At 43.7% G+C, this 25466-nt stretch overlaps 1 protein-coding gene across 2 annotated transcripts in view; it reads right to left on the reverse strand.

The window, feature by feature from the left end:
• The window catches only part of SYCP3 (synaptonemal complex protein 3), a 48851-nt gene that overhangs the window by 529 nt on the left and 22856 nt on the right, over positions 1-25466 (reverse strand). For both annotated transcript variants that reach the window (XM_083182229.1, XM_083182231.1), the window contains exons 6-8: positions 16535-16634; positions 9541-9639; positions 12-116 (exon numbers count right to left, since the gene is read on the reverse strand). In XM_083182229.1, coding sequence (XP_083038355.1) covers positions 12-116; positions 9541-9639; positions 16535-16634 — 304 coding nt within the window. The remainder of the gene's footprint in view (positions 1-11; positions 117-9540; positions 9640-16534; positions 16635-25466) is intronic.

The following is a 25466-nucleotide window of genomic DNA, read 5'->3' on the forward strand; positions in this document are numbered from 1 at the left end:
TTTTTACTTACAGTGTCCATCAATATTTTCTTTTGTAGCATAGCCATTTCCTTCCTTAGTTCATTTTGAGCACTGGTAAGGAGGGTTTCATGGCTCTTTTCTAGTTCGTGCATGCTCTGGGTAAGAATTTGAAAGAGTGTCAAATTTGGTTGGAATGCTGATAACACCCTCTTTCCTTCTTTTTTTTTCAGTAGTATATTTTCAAGATTAAAATACAATTTTAGGGGTCGAAGTAGCAATAGATTTAATCATTGTAATCCAAAAACTATAGTTGTTTGTAAACAGGAAATTCTACAGCAACAGGAATTACAGCAGAGCAATTAAACTGAATATAAAAAGTCCACAAGCATATCTGTGGTTCTTATTCAAATACAAATAATCATGGGATTTCAAACACAGCTTAAGTTTCCCCATTGAGTTAATCGATAGCTAGGACCAATGCCTTCATCAGGGAAAGATGACAATGTCTATGCAGGCACTGATCTGCTAGTCTAAACAGGTTGAATAAGTTAAATCTACAGTGGTGTCCTAATTAATTCAGTAGAGAAACTAGACCTACCAGCCTGGATGTAAAAGTGTCTGATTAAGAAGCCGTGCAGGATACTGGTCGAACCTGGATATTTTTTAAAGAGGCAATCCATTACATGGTGTGGTTCAGCCTTTAAATTAGGCATGGCCAAACTATGGCCCTCCAGCTGTTGTGAAACTACAAGTCCCATCATGCCTTGCCATAGTTTTGCTATTAGGGAATGCTACAACTATGGCAAGGCATGCTGGGATGTTTAGTTTCAAAACATCTGGAGGGCCATGCCTGCTTTAAATAATTGCTCCTTTAACAAAAGTCCAAGTTCATCTGTAAGTAAGTTTTATTTATATCGCGCACTTTCTCCAACATGACTCAAGGTGCTTTACAGACATTAAAAATAATGCACATATGGTAAATCAGAACGAGCAACAATGGCAGTACAGATATACATCACACATACAGATATGCACTAGATGCATTCTAATGAGGGACATTGACTGAGATGTACAGCACCCAGGCAGCCATTCAGCGGCACCACATGTTGATTACACCAGCCAGGTAGGTAGACAAGTAAAACAGTACAGATATAGGACACGTACAGATATATACTAGATGTACTATTGAGCGACACAGATATGGGGAACATATATTTACTGAGCTGTACAGCACCCAAGCAGCCATTCACCGGCGCCACTTGGTGATTGCACCAGCCAGATCGGTAGCAAGTAAAACCTGTACAGATATAGAACACTCCGGGGGTGACGCGGAATACATATTTGGCTAGCAGCACAGATCCTAGGCAGCCAGTAGAACAGTACAGGGTACACAGAACAAGACATAACAACAACAGAAGAACGAAAACAGAGCACAATTAACAGTACAATTCTTAGTACATAATAAAGCTGAGATATAGGGAGGTGAGTGAGACGAGATGCAGGTATAGATTGTAGGTGAGTAAGAGAGCTGTTATTGAAATGCAAGAAGAGTGCTGTGAGAACAGGAGGGAAGAGGGCATCTGGCATCCTGCATGGTTGCTGAACTCTGATGCTAGACACACACGCACGATAAGGCTGTTTACACTGACTAACAAATCAAGAATATACAGTAATCTAAAGCAATCTGATGTGCTTTAATTGTATAGCATGCACTAGGGAGGTGGGTATATTGCATCTCACTTGCAAATCCAGATTTTACTTATGTGGCCGTCTTTCACTATACCCACCAGCAAGCCTAAGTGGCTTGTGGAGATATCCTTCCTCATCATATAATACAGATCTGTGATCATATTATTATTATTCTTTTTTTTCACCTTATCGCCCCTCCTGTTACATTATGGCTAAACACATTACAGTGTGAAGATGTACAACTGGTGAGAGAGAAATCACCTTTACAGACACCACGGTGGTGGTTATTTGCCTACTGGAGTGGTGAGTATACTGGAGAGAGTATACTGGCAAGATAGAAGATTGCAACTGCAAGGTGAAGTTGTCGTGCAGTGTTGCCGCTAAGCAGCAAAGCCAATGTGATGGCCTATTTTCATTGTTATCAAAGTTCCTGACCATATTGCTGCTATTGCATCTGAGAGCCTCTGCCATTCACTGGGTGTGCCTGTCTAGCATTCAGCTGCTCAAGTGAATGTGTTGGACCCTCACTTGGGATATCAAGAGAGTCCTGCCTTCAAATAGACTTTTATAGTTTGGTGGCCATGCATAGAATCTTGGAAACAGAGTAGCCCCAATATATGTGTCTGAATCTAGAGGAATACCCCAGCCCTACCGAATTTGGCAATTATGTGGATGTTTTCAGCTCACTCTTGGACAGATTTTCAGTCAGAGACGTATTAATTAATTGTTTCTAATATAGCGCAGCAAATTCCGTTTTCGCTTTACAATTGTAAACAGTGATAAAACTAACTGGGTAGACAGACAGTCAAAAAGGATTACTGATCAAAGCTCTGAATGCTGGTTGGCCAGCTATGAATTACATGCAAAGGATGAATGCAGGGATAAGAGGGTTACTGCACCTGAAGGTAAGGATCCTGTTGTGTTTGAGCATTAATTGTTTAAGTAACCAGATACATTGCTGTAATGGAGGCACGTGGTTGCAAAGACATTCAGGTTTGCCACAACCAAAGAGCTGCTTCTGATGTGCAGAGGTTTTGCTCCAGTAATTGAGACTCTATTGGGGGGTCCTGTTGGGACCACCCACAATGGAAGGCTGCCACAATTATTCAACCAAGTGGAAAGAAAACTTTATCACAGGTGTATCTGGTCATTGCTGTGGGGAAAGAGAAGTTAGCAGATGTGTTGATTGTTGTCTTGGGTGAGTCTGTTACACTGACTTGGTCACTAGGCCCCTGGGGTTGATTTAAAGTATTGCTTTATTTGGCAAGTATACCTACCAGTAGTAAGAATGAGCCCAGGATAAGGAAGTGACCTAATGTGATGGTGACCTGGATTGTTTCGATGTCTGTGGGTTTTTATACAAATATTGGCACTTGTTTATTATCCACGATGTACATCTTAATACATCGCATGCGATATAACCGCATGCGATGCGATCCAATTTTTCATTATACAAGCACCCTGATGGGTGCTTTCAATGTTAAATGCACCCCCATTGTCAACGCTACCCCCCCCCCCCCCACACTATCAACACCAACCCGAAGCGTGGCGAGCGCAGCGAGAGGTGGTGGTACGCATCCTCCGACCTTTTCATACCCCCACTATCCACGTCGGCGTGGAGCTGATTTTAGATAGTGTGGCGAGCCGCCGAGCCCGAAGCGTGGTGTGGGGACGCGGATGACTTCACATGTATTCCGTGTCCGCTCGCCACGCTTCGGGCTCGCTGCGCTCGTCACACTATCTAAAATCAACTCCACGCCGACGTGGATAGTGGGGGTATGAAAAGGTCGGAGGACGCGTACCGCCCACGCTTCAGGTTGGCGTTCATAGTGGGGGTCGCGTTGACAATGGGGGGGGCATTTAACATTATATACACCCATCAGGGTGCTTGTACAATTAAAAATCGCATGCCATTTCCTGGCATGCGATGCAATATTTAAATGTACATTTTTCCGTTTTGACGCGAAAATCTCATGCCATCGCATACCTTATTTAGTGGTATGCGATGGGCGCCGTGATAATACACAAGTACCCAAATATTTTCTAGAGGATTTACATAACTCTGTCTCCACTTCTTATGTATGCCATTCTAGTACTGGGAAGGATGCTCCTTTACTTACAATCATATCGCAACAGAGTGGTAGATTTAAATACCTTCCCAGTTATGCTCTCTGGGCAGACAAATTGGGTGGCAGATTGATAAAGCTATACACACACTTATGAACCGGCCAGTGTGTACCCAAATTTGGGTTTACACTGTTTATACAACCAGCTAGAGAGGATGAGTATTTTATGAATATCCTGCTGGAAGCAGCCTTCCGAAGATGAATATATTGCATCCATAGATCCAAGAGATGAACATGGGCAGCATCAATATTCCACTGGTATTGTGGCATTTAACATATTCTTAAAGGGGTATTAATGGGCCTAATATGTGCCAAAACATTCCACACACCACCACCAACTTTAAACCATGTAAACAAAGCAGAATAAATAAATGGTTTAAATCACATTTTTTAGGCTACAATCTGTATGGTACAGCAGAAGTCGAGATTCATTAGATCATCACTTTTCCAATTTTTTTGACAGATTTGGTGGTCTTGTGCCCACTGTAACATCAGTTTAATGAATGGACAGGATTGTAACCCAGGGGTAGATGTATGAAGCAGTGATAAGAGAGAAGTGATAAAGTGCCTTGTACTTATCACCAGTCAATCAGTTATAACTGTCCCTTTTTAAACCCAGCCTGTAACTTGTCAGGAGCTGATTGGTCAGTGATAAGTTACCAGATACCACTTCTCTCTTATCACTGCTTCATACATCTACCCCCAGTCTGGTATGCTACTGCATCCCATCTACTTCAAGGTTGAATGTGCTGTTTTTCAGAGATCCTACTGTATACTGTGCACCAATGTTGTACTGCATAGTTATTGAGGGTGACATTCTATGGGATGAGATTTTTTCGCACTTTCAAAATCGCCCATTATCGCACTTTTTTAATATCGCATTTTTGCCGCGGATTTGCATATTTAATGAGGTGCGAATTCCGGAATGAAAGGTGTGATTAGGTGCGATAATGTGCGAATTTTAGGCATGAAAATGTGCGAATTTAAGGAAATGTGCGATTTTTTGTTCATCACAAAAAAAAAAATTGGCGTGGGGGTCCCCCCTCCTGAGCATAACCAGCCCCGGGCTCAATGAGCTGGGGCTGGTTCCAAAAATACGGGGGACAAAAAGCATAGGGGTCCCCCGTATTTCTGAAACCAGCCCCGGACTCTTGGACCGGTCCTGGTTCCAAAAATACGGGGGACAAAAAATCTGGGGGTCCCCCGTATTTTGAAACCAGCACCGGGCTCCAACAGCCCTCGGTGTCATGCCACAGCCGGGGGACACTTTTTATATAAGGTCCCCCGGCCGAAACATGAGCATCGTGGCTGGTCAGCCTTGGACGGGGTACCTGGAGGAGTGGGGACCCCCCCATAAAGGGGTCTCCCCCCCCCCCCCCCCCCCCCCAGGCTTCACCCGTCCAGGGCTGAAGCCCGGGGCTGTCACCGGCGTCCGTGGCCGCCGGCCTGATAGTGTTAAATCTTCCATACATAACATTGCTTGATACAGAAGAACTACAAGTGCCAGCAGACCTCCCCCGCATGCTGGGACTTGGAGAACCACAAGTCCCAGCATGCGGGGCATTAATGGGCCCGCTAGGACTTGTAGTCCACCTGTAAAAAGAATGTTAAAAAAACACACACAGAGAAGTAAAACTTTATTACACAAACACACACCTCACTTTTACACCCACATACTCACCGATCCAGGATCCAGCGCTGGTCTCCCTTCTGCTGCAGAGCCGGCTACCCCCGCACTGACAGCGGGGACAACCGGCTCTCTCCGATGCCGCTAACAGCCTATGTAGCGCTGTCCCAGCGCTACAGAGGCTGAGAGCGTCTTTGGCTTATGCGTCTCCATGGAGAGGCATAGCTCAGCCAATCAGGGCTGAGCTATGCGTCTCCATGGAGACGCATCGGCCAATCACGCTCTCAGCCTCTGTAGCACTGGGACAGCGCTACAGAGGCTGTTAGCGGCATCGGAGAGAGACGGTTGTCCCCGCTGTCAGTGCGGGGGTAGCCGGCTCTGCAGCAGAAGGGAGACCAGCGCTGGATCCTGGATCGGTGAGTATGTGGGTGTAAAAGTGAGGTGTGTGTAAAAAAGTTTTACTTCTCTGTGTGTGTGTTTTTTTTAACATTCTTTTTACAGGTGGACTACAATTCCCAGCGGGCCCATTAATGCCCCGCATGCTGGGACTTGTGGTTCTCCAAGTCCCAGCATGCGGGGGAGGTCTGCTGGCACTTGTAGTTCTTCTGTATCAAGCAATGTTATGTATGGAAGATTTAACACCATCAGGCCGGCGGCCACGGACGCCGGTGACAGCCCCGGGCTTCAGCCCTGGACGGGTGAAGCCTGGGGGGGGACCCCTTTATGGGGGGGTCCCCACTCCTCCAGGTACCCCGTCCAAGGCTGACCAGCCACAGTGCTCATGTTTCGGCCGGGGGACCTTATATAAAAAGTGTCCCCCGGCTGTGGCATGACACCGAGGGCTGTTGGAGCCCGGTGCTGGTTTTAAAATACGGGGGACCCCCAGATTTTTTGTCCCCCGTATTTTTGGAACCAGGACCGGTCCAAGAGTCCGGGGCTGGTTTCAGAAATACGGGGGACCCCTATGCTTTTTGTCCCCCGTATTTTTGGAACCAGCCCCAGCTCAATGAGCCCGGGGCTGGTTATGCTCAGGAGGGGGGACCCCACGCAATTTTTTTTGTCAAAAAACACTTTTCCACATTTTTTAACACAGGGCCATGCACAGATCTCTATGATCTGTGCAGGGTTCTGGCCAAATCGCATATCAGAACCTGGTCTGATTTTTTTGAGATTTTTAGACACATTTTTCAAATTCGCATCTCATTAAATATGCGAATTGTATACTTTTCAATGTGAAAACATCTGGATGCGAGTTCTGGCGAAAACTAAAAATCGCACTTCTAAAAAGTGCGATTTCGCGGCAAAACCGCACTTTTTGCCGATTTTCGCATCTCATTAAATATGCGAATTAGGGAAAAAGTGCGAAAACGGCCGTTTTTGCGATAAAATTCGCCAAAGTCAGATTATCTCATCCCATAGAATGTCACCCTGAGTTTCTATCACCTTGTTATTGTAAATCAGTTGGGTCAATCTCATCTGACTCCCCTCATCCACAGGCCTCACTTTTGCAGGAAAAATGCAGTTTGAGATACTCAAAATCACTCTTGCACCAGCAATGAGTCCATGGCTACTTAGTTCACATATCCAGTGTTTGGTTTGAGTTACTGCCAAATATTTGCATTATTGGGTACAATTAAAGGTCTAACGTATGTGTTACTGTGTATTCATAGTATAAGTGGAGAAAGGGTAGGGATTGTCACAGGTGTGGTGCACCAAAAAAGAAATTAATTGATAGACTCTCCTAATACCACCTTTTATTATTTACCCTTAACGTGTCTGGTGGCTGGATAGCCTATATGACAAATATCGTTGGGTGTGAGTACTTAGGGTTGGTATGGTCGGTGATCCTTGCTAGTGCCAATGGGTGTCTGAAATAATGCTACATGCGATTGTGTCCTTGAATATTTGTCAGTGGTGACAGCAGTTGTTCAGTATTACACGAGGAAATTAAAAGTATTGGTAGTAAGCACAGATTGGTCAGATTTCCAAATCTCCTGGTGTGTATGGATCTGATCCTAATTGTACACCCAGATTGGAGATTCCCAATTTATGTGCTACGTTAGATTAAATTTCCTTCATTCTCAAGGTGTGTCAGTATGTTCTCATTCACACCATACATATCTCAACATTGTAAATCTATATGTTTAAGTCTTGTGCGATCGAACCCCCAAAAAACCCGATCTCACTGTGTATTCATAGTTTGCCTCCACAATCCACAAACTTACTAGACATCTTTAAAATATTTGCAAATAAATTATTATTTAATGACAAGACCAGTCTTAACTGTATAATTTTTATGTAACCTTAGAGATTTTCTTCAGTATTTAAGTGCATCTTAATTTTTGAATAGAAGCCAGAAGCCCTTTCATACCATACCTCAGACCCGGGTAATTGCCAGGATGGTGACATGTCGAGATCGTGCTAGACTAATTTAATTAGCTTCTATGAGGAAGTCAGTAAGGGAAATCTACTGATGTAATACTTTGATTTTGCTAAAGCTTTTGACATGGTGCCACATAAAAGGTTATTAATAAAACGAAGTAACTTAGGCGTAACAGATCATGGGGCAGATTTATTAAGCTTGGAGAAGAGATAAACTGGAGATAAAGCAGAGAAAAGGTAAAAGGAGATAAAGCACCAGCCACTCAACTACCAACTGTCTTTTTCAAACACAGCTGATTGGCTGTGCTTTATCTGCTTTTACCTTTTCTCCAAGCTTAATAAATCTGCCCCAAAATTTGTTACTATTTTAAACTTCTGTGCAAGATCTGAGAACTTGCACTGAGGAGCCTCAGTTATGTAAATAATTGGTTTTCAACCTCGGTCCTCAGTTCATGTTTTTCAGATCTCCATCATTGGGGAAATAATTAGCTCAACCTGTGATCTTTTAAAATTTGTCAATGAATAATGAGTGCAACTTCCAGGTGACCTGGAACATGTGCACTGTTGGTACTTGAGGACTGAGTTTGAGAATCACTGATGTAAAGGACCGTCTCTATTCATTTAATTTATTCTTTAATGAGGGAATCAAAAAATGCAAGCCAAAAATGGGCAAAAAAAAAATGGTACCATATATACTCGAGTATAAGCCTACTTTTTCAGAACATTTTTTATGCTGAAAAAGCCCCCCTCGGCTTATACTCAGGTGAGGGTCCCACTTGAGTCAATAAGTTTTCCCAATTTTTTTGTTGTAAAATTAGGTGCCTCGGCTTATAATCGGGTCGACTTATACTCGAGTATATACGGTATGTCATAATTACAACTTTAAGAGAAAAATAACTTGGCTAAGTGGAAAAAAAGGTTTGAAAACTAGAATACATGGGTATTATTTTGTAATGTTTATATCTTTTTTTTTTTTCATGTACAGTATGTTGCTTAATAAGCCACCCAACCACTAATGATTAAATCGCTCCCTCTCCTAGACCAGCACAGTGAAACAATAATTATTTCTAAAGCCCCATACACACTAGACCAAAAAGTTAAATATATCGCACAGAGGGGCAATTCTGAGTGATATCTTTTACTTCATAGTCTTGTTTGTACATTTAACATCATTAAAGATCCCCCTCCCTTGTCTGCTCAGTACAGATGAGGGAGGATCTCGATAACGAGAGCCATGCTGCAGTATGGCCCCCGGCACCATTGGCAATTTGTATGCACTTGCCGATGCTTTTCCAGCACTGGGTCCCCTCCGCAATGAATAGCGCCGGGTACATATATCGCCTAGTGTATACCCAGCTTACCACTTACTACACTTCAGAATTTCTGGAAATATCTTCCTTCACTCTGTCTTCTTGCTTCATGGATATAGCAACGGGTTGAATGATAGGTATTTATAAAGATCGATCATTAAATCTTTGTCTCTGCACTGTCTTGGAAATGTGTCAACCAGTCTCTTCAGCATTGAAAAACAGATTTCCGGGCAAAACTAACACAAGCTCTATGAAATTTTTTCAGATGTAAAACAGTGAATTCCTCTCCTTTAAAATTATCTTTTTTTTTTTTTTATACCAAGAAAATATATAATCTCTCCCTAAGTAAAATTACATTTAAAATGCCTTTGCAACATTTTATTTACATATTTGTTAATGTGTATCAATGTCTTTGCTTAATAAACAATCAATGTAAATACTGTACCTTCAAGAACTGTTCATAAAGTTGCTTGATTGATTTCAGTCTTTGATTCTGAACTATTCTGGCCTGTTGAAAAAGCTTCTGTTGTTGACGGAACATGTTCTAGGGTGAGTCGAAGAGAAATAATGTTGGGTTGCTCTAATTTGTACCCTTCTAAATCTAAACAAGTCTGCATATCCGTTATTCGTACACACTAATGCTCTTGCTCAATCATATCATTGATCTCTAGGATTTTTGGTTGCCTGGTCAAGATGGTACATTTCTTCTGGTTTTAAAGGCTTCACATAAGCCATTACCAGTCATATGCCAATCAGATTTGCCATACAAATATTTTGTATAAATCTCATGGGCCTGGTTGTAATGTGTTTAGCAACATTTGCTAAATTAAAAATCCCATAAAACCGGTTCACACAGAGTCCAATCTGATAGGCCACATTATGCAATGCTAAGCATAATGTGTGCGAAAAGTCCTAGAAATAAGAAAACTCTGCCTACACTAAAAACTTTAATCTCAGTTGTTTGTGGTTAACCTTATTTTTAAGTGTCATCCTTGTTAATGTGAAATACAACAGATTTAATGTAAATATGCATCAAGATGGAGCACAATTACCACTGTCTGAATAATGAGAACTTCCGGTACTTATGTATTAGCAGGGCGCCCTATTTGCATACGTACGGCACCGTAAGAAAATCGCATTGCATGCGTTTTTTGCATGCAATGCGATTTTCCTATGTAATTTATTCACTGCTTTCTACCCTCAGGCGGTGCAATGCTATTTACTTTACTATACACTTCTATGACCTGCAATGAGATTTAGGCACCCCCCCACTATCCACGCCACCCCAAAGCGTGGCGAGCGCAGTGGAACGCGTTCTCCCGACCTTTCATACCCCGACTATCCACGTCGGCGTGGAGTTGATTATATATAGTGTGGCGAGCCACCGAGCCCGAAGCGTGGCGAGCGGATGCGGATTATGTTACAATCGCTGCGCTTGCCACACTTTGGGCTCGGTGGCTCACTGCGCTCGCCACACTATGTAAAATCAACTTCACGCCAACGTGGATAGTGGGGGTATGAAAAGGTCAGGAGGACACGTTCTGCCGCCGCTCGCCATGCTTCGAGGTGGCGTGGATAGTGGAGGGTGCGTAAATCTCATACAAATGTACAGTAAAGTAAATGGCTTTGCACCCTCTAAAAACGCATGCGATTTTGCGGGAGGTGCGATCGCATTCCCGGGGGTAGAAAACAGTGAATAAATTACATAGGAAAATCGCATCGCATGCAAAAAACGCATGCAATGGGATTTTCTTACGCAGAATCGCCCACTAAGCAATTTGCTAGTGAAAGCCCTGCTAATACATAAGTACCGAACTTCCTACTTAGGTTTTGTAAAAATTAGGACTTTTTGCTCAACTGTGGAACACTACAAAATTGTTTGTGTGTTCAAATGAAAACTATATGCCCTACTTTACTTTTCTCACAAATGTAAAGTATTGAACATGAGTGTTTGTTTAAATGACAGAAGACTGGACTTGCTGGACTATCAGGACACATTTGTGATTGCTGTGTGTATGTATGTCTACTGTTTATATGCACGCTTGTCTACCTGACCCTTTTCACGAGAAAATGCTCTGTTCTTGGACTTCCGTGGTAATTAGCTCCTGTGGTGAGCTAATTACAATAAAAAAAAAAAAAAAGTGTTTCACCACAGGTGATGGCAATCATATATTACCAGGGAAGTCCAGGACCAGAGCAAGTATGTATATATATGCATGCTACTGTATATGTGTGTGCTGTACATATATAAATATATGTATCACATTAGGAGTGAATTAATTAAACGTTTGACCAAATAGTGTAGGTTCATTTTTACTTTAATAATTTTGTATGGCCGCAAATGATTTGTATAAATATACAAATGGCCCTTGTCAGATAAAAAAGGTTCCCCACCCCTTAGAAACTTTATATCTTCACCGGAATTACTACTCTCTCCTATGTCTACCTTGTTGCTTCTTCATGAAACAAACCACATGATACAGTCCAGGATTTAATGATATCTATGCTTGAGCACAGTACCTCAGTAAAGTTGATTCAATTAACTGGACTCAAACATGGATATACTGAAAACCTAGATTGTGCTAAGAGTTTGTGAACTCTGCCCAAAGAAATGTGCAATTATTGCCTCCATATGCAGTCTTAGATGCTCAGCTAAGATTAACACCACCATTGCCTAGTGTCACCTAAGGGGCATGGCATGCTATGAAGTTTCCCATGGCATAATCTTTTCCATAATTGTTTAGTAGGCATAGGCCAGGTATCCTGGATTTGTCCATTCACCCCTGCCAGGACTGCTTCCGTTCATGGTTTATGGGAGGCTTAATTGCAGTGCCATATAAAGAATAATAATAGACATCAAGGCAAAGCACTCGATGGGGGAATGTCTAGCTGTTCCGTATAGACAGTTGACAATACTACAATTTGCATAGCATGGGATGGGGCACATAATATAATCAAGTAATCGCTCTATAGCAAGAGACAAGAAAAATACCAACTATACATGTCAAAGAGCTCTTCACATAGAAAATAATTAGTCAGAAGCAAAACTGAATAAAAAAGGGGATTTTTGGTTCATACCTGTAAAATCCTTTTATCGTAGGCCAAGGTGGATGCTGGGTATTCCGGGCTGGAGGACCGGGCACTAAGGAGATTAAATTTCTATGGGACAGAGCAGCTCGTAGCTCCGCCCCCAAAAACCCCTTCCTGTCCTCAGAGACCAGTTTTTAACTTTACAAGCCGAGGAACAGGGATAAGAGGGGGGAACCACTCAACAGAACATACAATCTTTCAAACAATGTAACACCTGTATAGCAACTCTGAACCCTTAAGCATCCCAGCATCCACCTTGGCCTACGAAAAAGGATTTTACAGGTAAGTACCAAAAATCCACTTTTTTTCCATGGCCATTGGTGGATGCTGGGATAGTGGGATGTCCTAAAGCTGACCCTTATGGGTAGAAACGCTCCCGAGCTGCACCTAGGACACTGTAGGGATGGGGTAAAAAAAATCACTGGCACCTAGGACACCTCTGCCAAAAGCCGCATTGGCTGAGGCAAATGTTTCAAAACAGTAGAATTTGATAAATGTGTGAGCAGACGATCATGTAGCTGCTCTGCAAATGCTCTCCAATGAGACACCTGTCCACATGGCCCAAGATGCACTTACAGGCCTTGTGGAATGTGCCTACACTGACTGAGGGACTGGCCTTCCCTCCAACAGGTATGCCTGGCATATAACAGGTCTTAACTAACGGGCCAAGGTCCATTTAGAAGCAGGCCAACCAAGCTTTCTGATGTCAAGACAAATAAGGAATCAGACTTCTTTATAGTCTTGGTTCTAGATACGTAATGCCCTGACCACATCTAACAAGTTATCTTATTTTTCTGAAGAAGGAGAGCTGGAAGAAGAAGAAACCAGAACCACAATTTCTTGGTTAATGTGGAACCTGGAAACCACTTTGGGTAGATAGTCATGTCTGGTGTGTAGCACCGCTCTATAATCATGAAAGACCAACAAGGGGGATTTGCAAGCTTGAGCGCTAAGGTCTGAAACCCTTCGCGCTGAAAAATTAAAGAAAGTGTAGCCTACTCCAGAGGCTCAAATGGAGACTTGGCTAGACAGCATAGCACCAAGTAGAGGTCCCAAGGATTTGCAGGTTGTCTGATTGGAGGTTGCAGGTGTGGAACACCTTGTGAAAAGGTATGAATGGAAGAACTTGTGATATTTCATTGGAATAGAACTGAAAGAGCTGACACCTGAACCTTTAAGGAAGCATGGCTGAGACCTAGGTCTAAACCAGATTGCAAGAAGGCTAGGATTCTGGATAGCTTGTATATCCTAGGTTTAAACCACTTAGGCTCAAACCAATGGTAGTATTTCTGCCAAATAGGATGGTAGAATGTTGCTGAGGTTGGTTTTCTAGCTGCCAGAAGAGTCTCGATCACTGAAGGGGAGAAACCTCTCTTCCTTAGGACTGACCGCTCAATAGCCATCCCATCAAAGCTAACCTGGTTAGGTCTGGGTGGCGGCAAGGGCCCTGACATAGCAAGTCCAGATGGAGGGGCTCAAGTCTACTGTAGGAGGTCTGGGTACCAGGACCTTAGTGGTCAGTTGGAGGCCACTAGAACCATGACCACTTGTTCCCGCTTGAGGCATCGGAGGGGACACGGAAGAAGTACTTCATGCCACACTGGTCTTCAAAAGCGAAGAACAGATAATGCGGTCTGAAGCAAGGATGACACTTGAATTAAACCTTGTACACACTGTGATACGTCATGTATCCAAGAAGGTTGAGGAGTTTGGCTAGACACCTGGGGCTTAGGGGGTCACCAGGGGCACATGGATTTGCAAGCTGGGAGGCCAAATCCCTAACTGCATAAGATAAGGCAGTAACCCAGTCTGGTTCGCAGGGACTACCAGCTGCGGGCCCACCACAGAGCAGCTTTCACAAAAGCCAGCATGGTACTGCATTTGGTGCATGTATAGGCATGCAGCGCTGGAGCGTTAGCCTGTGAGCGGGCTTCCTTCCCTGACCCCCTTAGCAGACATGTTGTATGTGGCTAAACAAGTCTGGTTTTATTCTCAATACCAATAAGCATGTGAGAAAAAGTATAACAAGTTAAGTGCTGTACAATTATAACAGAAAGCAGACTGGTGAAATGCATATACTGAAAACCCTGTCAGCCTAACAGAGGATGTGGTGGATGAACACTCACATCAATGAAAATAATAAACTGTGGAAAATAACAAACACAGAAAATACAGTTCAGTATAACACAGCACATTCACTCTGATAGAAAAAAAAGGTGCAGTTTTATATCCTTCACAAATTCAAACAAGTGCTATGAGTAAAACAAGAAACCTGTTCACTGAAATGACAGTGCAAGGCAAGGGGGGGGGGGGGCGATTTCAGAGCTCTTCTCCTGTTAATAGCCAGCGGTGAATGAGGCAAAATGGCCCCCATCAACTCTGAGGGGAGGGGGGGGAAGAGAAGCACCCTCGGCGGGAATTCAGAATAAGCCATTGGGGAGGGGTTAAAAGGCACCAACCTGCCCCCTTCCTGGAAACCCCAGAGACCCGCTGAAGTGCCTAGTTCAGGCATTCCCAACCACGGTCCTCAAGGCACACCAACAGTGCAGGTTTTGTAGATATCCAGGCTTGAGCACAGGTGACTTAATTAGTACCTGAGTGATTCTGATTAATCCATCTGTGCTGAAGCCTGGATATCACTAAAACCTGCACTGTTGGTGTGCCTTGAGGACCGTGGTTGGGAATGCCTGGCCTAGTTAATGAAGCATTAATATGTCCCTGGTGGTCTAGCGGTTTCTCAGCTGAGTACCACTGCCAGGCCTCTGTGCCCCCCCCCCCCCCCCGGCGTTGTGAGCAGCGTTAAACTCATCTTACCTGACACGCTCCCTGGCCGCAGCTCCCTCCAAGTGCGGGAAGGTGACTGGTGTGAGCATCCGCGAGGTACGTAATAAAATAGATACAGTATGTTAAAATATTAAGGGTTCCTGATCTATTACCTACTGGTAGTGAACATCACAATTACACCTGTGCGGGATAGTGTATTCTTCCTTGTTTGTCTCAAACTCTTAGGGAGGAAAGTGAGCCAGCACAGGTACCTGGTGTAGCAGGAGCTCTGACTAGATCCTTAGAGTCAGGACACAATGGTCGCTATATTGGCCATTCAAGTGAGTGGCAGTTCTACATCATGGGCACTTTGGTGGGTGTGTACCAGCAATATATCTGTCAATCTCTTTCACAGACATGAATTTGAAACTATAATGAAGTGGCTAGTATTGCCTCACAGCACTGGGGTCAGGAGTTAAATTCCTAACAAGAACCATATCCATATATACTGTAGTTTAAATGTTTAAGTGTTTCCATGGGTATCCTCTGGGTACTCCAGTTTACTCTACCATTGTGAAAATGTAATGGTGAGTTAAATAGCATGTACCCTTGTGTGTTTGAGGCTTTTAGCTTGTGAGAAACATATACTGTATATGGTAAGCTCCAATGGAGCACGAACTATTAACAAATGTTCTCTCTATAGCACTGCGTAATTAGTGTAACTATATAACTAATAAAGATTAAAACTTTAATTTTGACTTTGTCTTCCTTTTACATGGACGACAGGCTGATTTTTGTTTCAATATCTATACATATACTGGGTGTGTAGTTGTGCTGACATTTACAAATTACTGTTAGACTATGCAAAGTATGATGGAGCTATGAACTTCTGTAGTAAAGCAAAAGGGGGCAAAAAAGAGCCTTAGCTTGTAAATTAATACAAACCAAGGCCAGCACACTGCTTAGTTTATTTTTTATGTTGAGCATTGGTGGAATTAGTGCATCTGTTATCCTTTGGTTATAACCTCATTTTTACTTGAATTGTTACTAAATCACAATTTATTTTTCTCCTGCATAATTTTACTATATCTGATCTATTCTAACTTTTATTTAACTGCCTTGATCGCAAATCAGGGACCCGTTCCTACCATATTGGTCTCTGGACCAAGACCAAACGACCATCCATATTAGATACCCACAACTCCAAAGGGTGGAACCATGATGTTCACTTAAAGGATAACTAAACACAGCTATTACACCCAGTGTTCCATAGGAACAATAACCAAGACAACACATTTTACTAGTCATATTGGGTGACTGACCACCACAGCACTTAATGTTAGCTCAGATTTGACCTATCGTTTCAGATGTATTATTTTGTTATTGTTATTCTCCATTTGTATTACAGCTACATATTAGGCAGTGCTTTGCAGGGAATATTTAATAGTTTAGATCAAACCCATGTCCCCAGTGCTGTCAGGCAGCAATGCTAATTTATGTCCCTCAGTAATATAATTTCTATCACTCTACAGTATTCAGTCTGCTGGAAGAGCATGCATGGTATTTTTTGCATTTAGTATACTGACAGTTATCTTCTCCTCTTGCTCTTCTGATTTTTGAACATCAACCTCCCATTGCTGAAATAATGTCATGAACTGCTGAGAGTATTCATCGCTCATCTTGTGCCTGCAATCACATGTTAAAGAGTATAAATTAATATGATTACATATGTCAGCTATGGATTTATATTTTTGTACTACTGTAGATTATAACATTATAAATAACTAGTCTTAAGGACCGTCCAATGAGTGGGCAAAAGTTTATGCTTATGCAATTCTCAAAAGTTTTGTAAAGTGAAGATGTTTTTCATTTAATGGAGCCCTATAGGCCTTTAAGGGTCAACTTAAGGGAGTCTGTTTATTGTGTTGTATTCAGTGCCTTCAAGAGGAGGGGGAGCGGGTACCCGGGCCTCACCATCAGACCGGGTCCCGCGCCCCTGCTGCAGAGGGCAGTGGGAGTAGAGAGCAGAGGCTGCCACAGCAGGACAACTGGACAGCCTCTCTCCCCCGCTCAGCACCATGTGCTGAGCGGGGGACAGTAGCAGCTATAATAGCAGCTGCAGCCTTCTTCCCTGAAGAAGCTAAGGAGCTGACACGCGTTGGAGATACACCACTGACCCATTCATTAAGTCTCCACCCTGCACCAGGGAGTCGAGCGCACGGTGCCCAGCGGAGGTTTGTGTCCACGGGTGTGCGGGATCTCGCGATACCGCTCACTTTACGGCCGCACCAAAGCCCAGAGGTGCCGTGGAGGACACGGAAGCAGGACAACGCTTCTACACAACCCGGCAGCAAAGAGGACGGTGAGGGACCAGGAAGAAAGGTAAGAGTGCAACGCGGCTTGGACGGGATGCCAGCCTCCCGCGACACCTACCTGATTTATCCAATCGAGATGGTGACTATTTGTTCCACCTGCCACATCCCCATCCATTGCCCCAATCACCCTGTCACCCAAGAAAGTACACAGGCTGAGGTTTAAGTCTGATCCCCTACCCCAATCATCTCTAATTTATTTCATTTATTTTTTTTCTCAGTCCACCCCTCAATCCTTTGGGTATTTTTTGATAAAAAAAAGCCTTTTTACGCAAGCAGCGCTCTCAGCACATTTATTAACATATACTGTGGGGCAGTGGCGTAGCGCCAAATTTTGCACCACCCTCCCGGCGGAAAATATCGCCCCCCCCCCCCCCTAAATTTAAGCCTGCCTCCACCACCCTGTCTTATCCTGCCTCCTCTGTATGTCTGTATTTGGCGGGGTATGTCTGCCTCCTCTGTATGTCTGTATTCGGCCGGGAGTCGGGACCGCAGATCTACTAAGCTGCGTCCCGGCGCTCCTCCTGGCTAGGTCAAATGTCCATCAAAAAATGGCCGCCACCTTACAGCAGACCGAAGGATGCTAGAGGAGGCCTCCGCTGCCTCCTCTAGCATCTTAAAAAAACTGTCTGCTCTAAGGGGGGGGGGGGTCATTTTGTGATGGACATTTGACTCATAAGGAGCCAGGAGGAGCGCCAGGACGCAGACTAGTAGATCTGCGGTCCCGACTCGTGGCCGAATACAGATGCGGCGGCATAAGGCAGGTTGAGGTAGCGTAACAATAGCCCCCGCAGATTCCGGCACCCACACTTACTTGGTGCCTCCCCACCAATAGTCTGCAACGCTATTGTTACGCCACTGCTGTTACTTCCATCTGTGTTAACAACACCAGTTTCCTATGTGAAACAAACACATTCACCATACTGGTATACTATAGAAGCGCAGGATACAAAATCCCTCTTTTTGTCATTATCTATTCTCTGTGAGGAAGGTCTCCTCACCTGTAACCAGCAGCACCCACACAGAGCATAGCCACTCAAGCAGTGAGCGCCAGCTACAACTACTGTAAATCATAAAGAAGTCCTTTTATTAACAAATAAATTGTTAAAAAATGAATAAGAAGAATGAGTCAGCATCTCAATTCCTTCAGAATTATATTTACTTGTTATAATATTAGGATTATTCATTTAATGATGAGAATATATCTGATTTAACCCCTTCCCGACATTTGACGTATATATACGTCATGGCCGGGATGTACTTCCCGACACATGACGTATATATACGTCATGACTTTAAACTGTCCCCGCGTCTATAGACGCGGTGACAGTTTAAACATGTCTGCTGTCCCTGACAGCAGACATGTCCCAGCATGTCCAGGGGGGGCGGCGATGCCTCCCCCCGTCGGCGATCGCTGTGATTGGCTGTTCAATGTGAACAGCCAATCGCAGCGTTTTCCTGTGTTACCGGCGAATATGACGCTCGGTAACACAGGTGTCAATCACCGCCGGGTGTGAGGGGGCGTGAGGGGGTCACCGGTGATGACCACACCTCACCCCACCTCACCCCACCTGCCCCCAAGGCTGTGATTGGTCCGTCGGACCGACGGACCAATCACAGCCATAGCGCGTTATTTGAACTAACGGTGACTGCTCTGCACACGCCATTCCGGTCTGGAATTGCGTGCAGAGCGGTCACCGGCCAATCTGTCGTGATATACATACCTGATCCTTGCCTGATACTTACCTGATCACTGCTGGTAGCGTGCTGCCAGCAGCTGGATGCTTCCTGGATCTTGTCACTTCCTGTGTACTGCTGCTGCAGTGTCATAGAGTGACAGATAGTGAGAGATAGTGACAGAGAGTGATAGAGAGTGCTATATTTTGTGTCTGCTGCACCCCCTTTTGTGCTGATCAGTATATCTGTGCTGATCAGCAACTTTTTGGGGGTGCAGGGGTTATTTTTTTTATATATATACCTGTCAGTTGCACCAAAGCTTGTGCTGCCTGTGCAACTGACTGCTGCCCCCCCTTTTGTGCTGATCAGTATAAATTAACTGATCAGCAACTTTTTGGGGGTCCAGGTTTTTTTTTTTTATACAGTATGTGCCTATGCACATCCTTGCTGGCGGGTCGCCAGAACGTACGCGCTGGCGACCCGCCAGCAGCCTCGCCAGCGAGGAGACTGAGACGCGCGTGCGTCTCACGCGCACGCGCGTCTCAGTCTCCGTCGCTAGCGTGGCGGAAACCCTGTCCGTCTCCGCCTCAGGGAGACGGACGGGGTTAGGGGGGGGTTAGGGGGGATGCGGGCAGGCGGCGGGGACCCCGGGTTACCGCCGGCAAGCCGGTGGGGACCCGGGGAAACGTTTGAAAGCGCCGTCGGAAGGGGGCGCGCGCGCCTCTCGTGCGCGCGCGTCCCCTTCTCACGATCGCCATGGCGCTGGCGGGGGATGGCGGCTGGCGACGCCAGCGCCATCCCCTGCAAAGATGGGAACAGACCCATCTGTATATACCCTGTCAGGTTGCACCCACAGTTGTGTGCCTGCTGCCCCTCACTGCTAATCAGTGTTGCATCACTGATCTGCAGGGTTTTTTTTTTGGGAGAGTGCAGTGGGGTTTTGTTTTTACACCCACGTTGCTTTTGTGGGTGTCCTGTGGCCGCTGAGCGCTGATCAGTGACGTACATCACTGAACAGCATTTTTGGCACAGGGTTGATATAATTTGTTTTCTGCAGTTTTTTTAAATTGTTTTTTTTTTGGAGAGTGCTGTGGTTTATTTTTTTTAAATTGTTTTTACACCCACGTTGCTTTTGTGGGTGTCCTGTGGCCGCTGAGCGCTGATCAGTGACGTACATCACTGAACAGCATTTTTGGCACAGGGTTGATATAATTTTTTTTTTTTTTTGGGGATCAAATTCCTGTTGCCTTTGAGCGCTGTTCAGTGACGGACGTTACTGACCAACATCTGTGCTCAATTTTTGGCGCAGGACCTTTTTTTTTTTTTTAACCCCTTCAATTTTTTTTTTTTTATTGGGATCAAATTCCTGTATAAAGTATTTTTTTTTCTGCACTACATACACACTACACACTACATACCCCCCGTGTTGAAATAAAGTTTACCCCCCCTACACTATACACGTGTTGAAACATTACACTTACAGAAACACAAAAATAAAAATGGCATCCCAAATGTCATCCCAAATGTCATCCCAGTCATCCAGAAGAATGTATTCAGCGGAGGAGGCATATGCCATGCTTGCCTCTGATTCTGACACAGCCAGTGATGCAAGCGGGGAATTTGAAGGATTCGTCTTAAGCTCCTCTTCCTCCTCTAGTGATGAGGGACCCCCTCAAAGACGCCCCCGTAGAGCAGCTGAGACCCCCCCCCCAAATGATTGATCCCGTATGGACCCCACCACCAGACAATTTTGAGCCCCAGGTTCCTGAGTTTTTGGCCATCCCAGGAATCCAATTTGATTCAACAGGTCTCAGAGAAATTGACTTTTTCAAATTATTTTTCTCTGATGATTTTATAAATTTAATGGTGGACCAAAGTAATTTATATGCCCAGCAGTTTATTGTTCAAAACCCCACGTCATCATTTGCTAGGTGGACCCCTGTAGATGCAGTAGAGATGATGACGTTTTGGGGTCTGGTGTTACATATGGGCATAGTAAAAAAGCCAGAAATTAGGCAATATTGGAGTACAGATGTTCTGTACAGCACCCCACTTTACCGTATGGCCATGGCTCGGACTCGTTTTGAGACAATCCTTAAATTTTTACATTACACCGATAATGCACAGTGCCCACCCAGAGATGATCCCACCTTTGACCGGCTATTCAAAGTCAGGCCGGTCATTGATCATTTCAGTGCCAAATTTGCAGAGATGTACATCCCTGAAAAATTTATTTGTATCGACGAGTCCCTTATACATTTTAAAGGAAGGGTTAAATTCCGCCAGTACCTTCCCAATAAGAGGGCAAGGTATGGCATAAAAATGTATAAGCTGTGTGAAAGCACCTCAGGGTACACCCACAGGTTTAGGGTATATGAAGGGAAGGATTCAAGAATTGAACCGCCAGAATGCCCCCCCTCCCTCGTAGGTGTTAGTGGAAAAATTGTCTGGGATTTAGTGCACCCCTTCCTGGATAAAGGTTATCACCTCTATGTGGATAACTTTTACACTAGCATCCCCCTGTTTAAGGCCCTTGGTTCAAGAGGTACAGCAGCTTGCGGTACTGTGCGCAAGAACCAAAGAGGCCTCCCAAAAACGCACGTTGCCCAATTACTGAGAAGGGGTGAAAGCAGGGGAATATGCACCGAAAATATGTTGTTGGTCCAATATAAGGACAAGAGGGATGTCCTTATACTGACAACAATTCATGGAGACTACCACCTCCGTCCCTGTACGAGGTACCAGTACCCACACCTCAAAACCTAATTGTATCCTAGATTACAATAAGTACATGGGCTGAGTGGATCTTTCAGATCAGGTACTGAAGCCGTACAGTCCCCTGCGGAAAACAAAAATCTGGTACAAGAAGCTGGCCGTGTATATCATCCAGATGGCACTGTATAACGCTTACGTGCTATTCCGTTCTACCAGCCAGAGGGGGACATTTATGCACTTTCAAGAGGAAGTCATAAAGGGCCTAATATTTGGGAACCAGCAGGCAGAGGGCCCCAGTACTTCTAGTACTGGCCCCCGTATTGTACCAGGGCAGCATTTTCCTAACGAAATCCCCTCCACTGCAAAAAAGGGCAGGACACAAAAAAGGTGCAAAGTTTGCTATAAAAAGGGAATAAGAAAGGATACTATTTTCCACTGTGAAACTTGCCCCGACAAACCCGGCCTATGTATAAAGGAGCGTTTTAAAATATACCACACATCTATGGATTATTAGGTTCATCATTTCACCGTGCTTCGGGGGTCTTGCTAATGCCACATAGCACCCACCATTCATTCCACCAGAATCTGAGCTGCAAAATCCAAAAATCACTCCTTCCCTTCTGAGTCCTGCCATGCACCCAACTGGTATTTTTTGGTCACATATGAGGCATTGCCATACTCAGGAGAAATTGGGGCACAGATTTTGGGGTGCTTTTTCTCCTTCATACCTTATGAAAATGAAAAATTTTGAGCCAGAACTGCATTTTTGTGTAAAAAAAATGTAATTTTTCATTTGCACAGCCCAGTTGTATCAAAATTGGTGAAACCCCTGGGGGTTTGAAATGTACACTATACCCCTAGATGAATTCCCTGAGGGGTGTAGTTTGCAAAATGGGGTCACTTGTGGGGGGGTTCCACTGTATTGGTGCTTCGGGGGTCTTGCTAATGCGACATAGCACCCACCAACATTCCACCAGAATCTGTGCTGCAAAATCCAAATATCACTCCTTCCCTTCTGAGTCCTGCCATTTTTTGGTCACACATGAGGCATTGCCGTACTCGGGAGAAATTGGGGCACAGATTTTGGGGTGCTTTGTCTCCTTCATTCCTTGTGAAAATGAAAAATTTTGAGCCAGAACTGCATTTTTGTGTAAAAAATTAAATTTTTCATTTTCACTGCCCAGTTGTACCACAATTGGTGAAACCCCTGGGGGTTTGAAATGTACACTATACCCCTAGATGAATTCCCTGAGGGGTGTAGTTTGCAAAATGGGGTCACTTGTGGGGGGGTTCCACTGTATTGGTGCTTCGGGGGTCTTGCTAATGCGACATAGCACCCACCAACATTCCACCAGAATCTGAGCTGCAAAATCCCAAAATCACTCCTTCCCTTCTGAGTCCTGCCATGCACCCAAATGGTATTTTTTGGTCACATGTGAGGCATTGCCGTACTCGGGAGAAATTGGGGCACAGATTTTGGGGTGCTTTGTCTCCTTCATTCCTTGTGAAAATGAAAAATTTTGAGCCAGAACTGCATTTTTGTGTAAAAAATTTAATTTTTCATTTTCACTGCCCAGTTGTACCACAATTGGTGAAACCCCTGGGGGTTTGAAATGTACACTATACCCCTAGATGAATTCCCTGAGGGGTGTAGTTTGCAAAATGGGGTCACTTGTGGGGGGGTTCCACTGTATTGGTGCTTCGGGGGTCTTGCTAATGCGACATAGCACCCACCAACATTCCACCAGAATCTGAGCTGCAAAATCCCAAAATCACTCCTTCCCTTCCGAGTCCTGCCATGCACCCAAATGGTATTTTTTGGTCACATGTGAGGCATTGCCGTACTCGGGAGAAATTGGGGCACAGATTTTGGGGTGCTTTGTCTCCTTCATTCCTTGTGAAAATGAAAAATTTTGAGCCAGAACTGCATTTTTGTGTAAAAAATTTAATTTTTCATTTTCACAGCCCAGTTGTACCACAATTGGGGAAACCCCTGGGGGTTTGAAATGTACACTATACCCCTAGATGAATTCCCTGAGGGGTGTAGTTTGCAAAATGGGGTCACTTGAGGGGGGGTTCCTAACTTTTAGCATCTTATGGTGCCTAGAAACCTACATGGTGCCTAAAAAATAATCTCATAAAAAGGAGGCTCCAAAATCAAGTAGGTGCTCCTTCTATTATGAAGCCTGTGGTTTGGTCAACGTGCACACTAGGGCCACATATAGGATATTTATGAAAACAAAAGAATTGGGGGAATCAATTTTTAGTCACATTTCTCTAGTAAAATCTACTGTGTTCCTTAGAAAAATGTATTAAAATTGAAAATCTGCAAAAAAAATGAAATTTTGAAATTTCACCTACACTTTTTTTTAATTCCTGTGAAACACCTAAAGGGTTAACAAACTTCCAAAATGCTGTTTTGAATACTGTGAGGGGTGCAGTTTTTGAAATGGCATCATTTATGGGGGTGTCTCACATACAAGTCCCTCAAAGTCACATCAGAACTGAACTGGTCCCTAAAAAAATCAGTGTTTGAAATTTTCTTGAAAATTTGAGAATTTGCTATTCATATTTTAAGCCTCCTAGTGTCCAAAAAAATTAAAAGGAGGTTGAAATAATGATGGAAACATAAAGTAGACATATGGTCTATGTTAGTTATTAACTATTTTGAGTGGTATGATTATTTGTCTCACAAGCAGAAAATTTAACATTTTGAAAATTGCTAAATTTTCCATTTTTTTTACGACATTTTGGTATTTTTCACAAAAAAACACAGACTGTATCGACCCAAATTTACCACTAATTTGAAGTACAATGTGTCACGAGAAAACAATCTCAAAATCACTGGGATAAGTAAAAGCAAAAAAAAGTTATCCCCACTTAAGTGATACATGTCTGATTTGAAAAAAAGGGCTCTGTCAGGAAGGCAAAAACAGGCTGCGGCGGGAAGGGGTTAAGTAAAGTTGATTATAAAAATTTGTATACAGTATAGACCTTCATTAAGTGGCAGTTAGGGAAAATGTAATCCACACTTAATTATCACTGTGTGTATATTATATATACACACCGATTCACAGGTCCCCATGCCCATCACACAGCCGTTACTTCACTACCTAACAAGGACCTAGACTTTATGTGCTGCAGTTTTACACTGACATTTAAAAAGTTGTAAAAGAAAATATTTAAACAAAAGCATACAGGTTCAGCATAAAAGCACTGCCTATCCTAAAATCAATGGTTAATCTTTCTTCCAGTGTTTCAGTTGGTCAAAATTCCACTCCAAATATTCCTGAAACTTTCCCACAAAAATGATCTGTCTAATATCTCTTTGCATGACAATTCATACATTTGGTTATGATTATATATAACAAAACTTTTTAAGCACTCAAGGTGCACTGAAGTGTCCCATGTCAGTACATTATTTCAGTAAATTTTTTAAGGTTGAATGGTGCAAAATGTAGTTTAAAATCTATGGCTCTTATTCAGATCTGATCGCAGTACAAATTTGTTCTCAAAATGGGCAGAACCATGTGCACTGCAGGTGGGGCAGATGTAACATTTATAGAGAGAGTTAGATTTGGGTGAGTTATTTTGTTTCTGTGCAGGGTAATTACTGGCTGCATTATTTTTACACTGCAATTTAGATTTCAGTTTCAACACACCCCACCCAAATTGAACTCTCTACAGGTGTTACATCTGCTCCACCTGCATTGCACTTAGGGGGTTATTCTAGTTCACTCTTTCTGACAAAATC

Source organism: Crinia signifera, chromosome 4 (genome assembly GCF_055691185.1).
Source record: "Crinia signifera chromosome 4, ASM5569118v1, whole genome shotgun sequence".
NCBI lineage: Eukaryota > Metazoa > Chordata > Amphibia > Anura > Myobatrachidae > Crinia > Crinia signifera.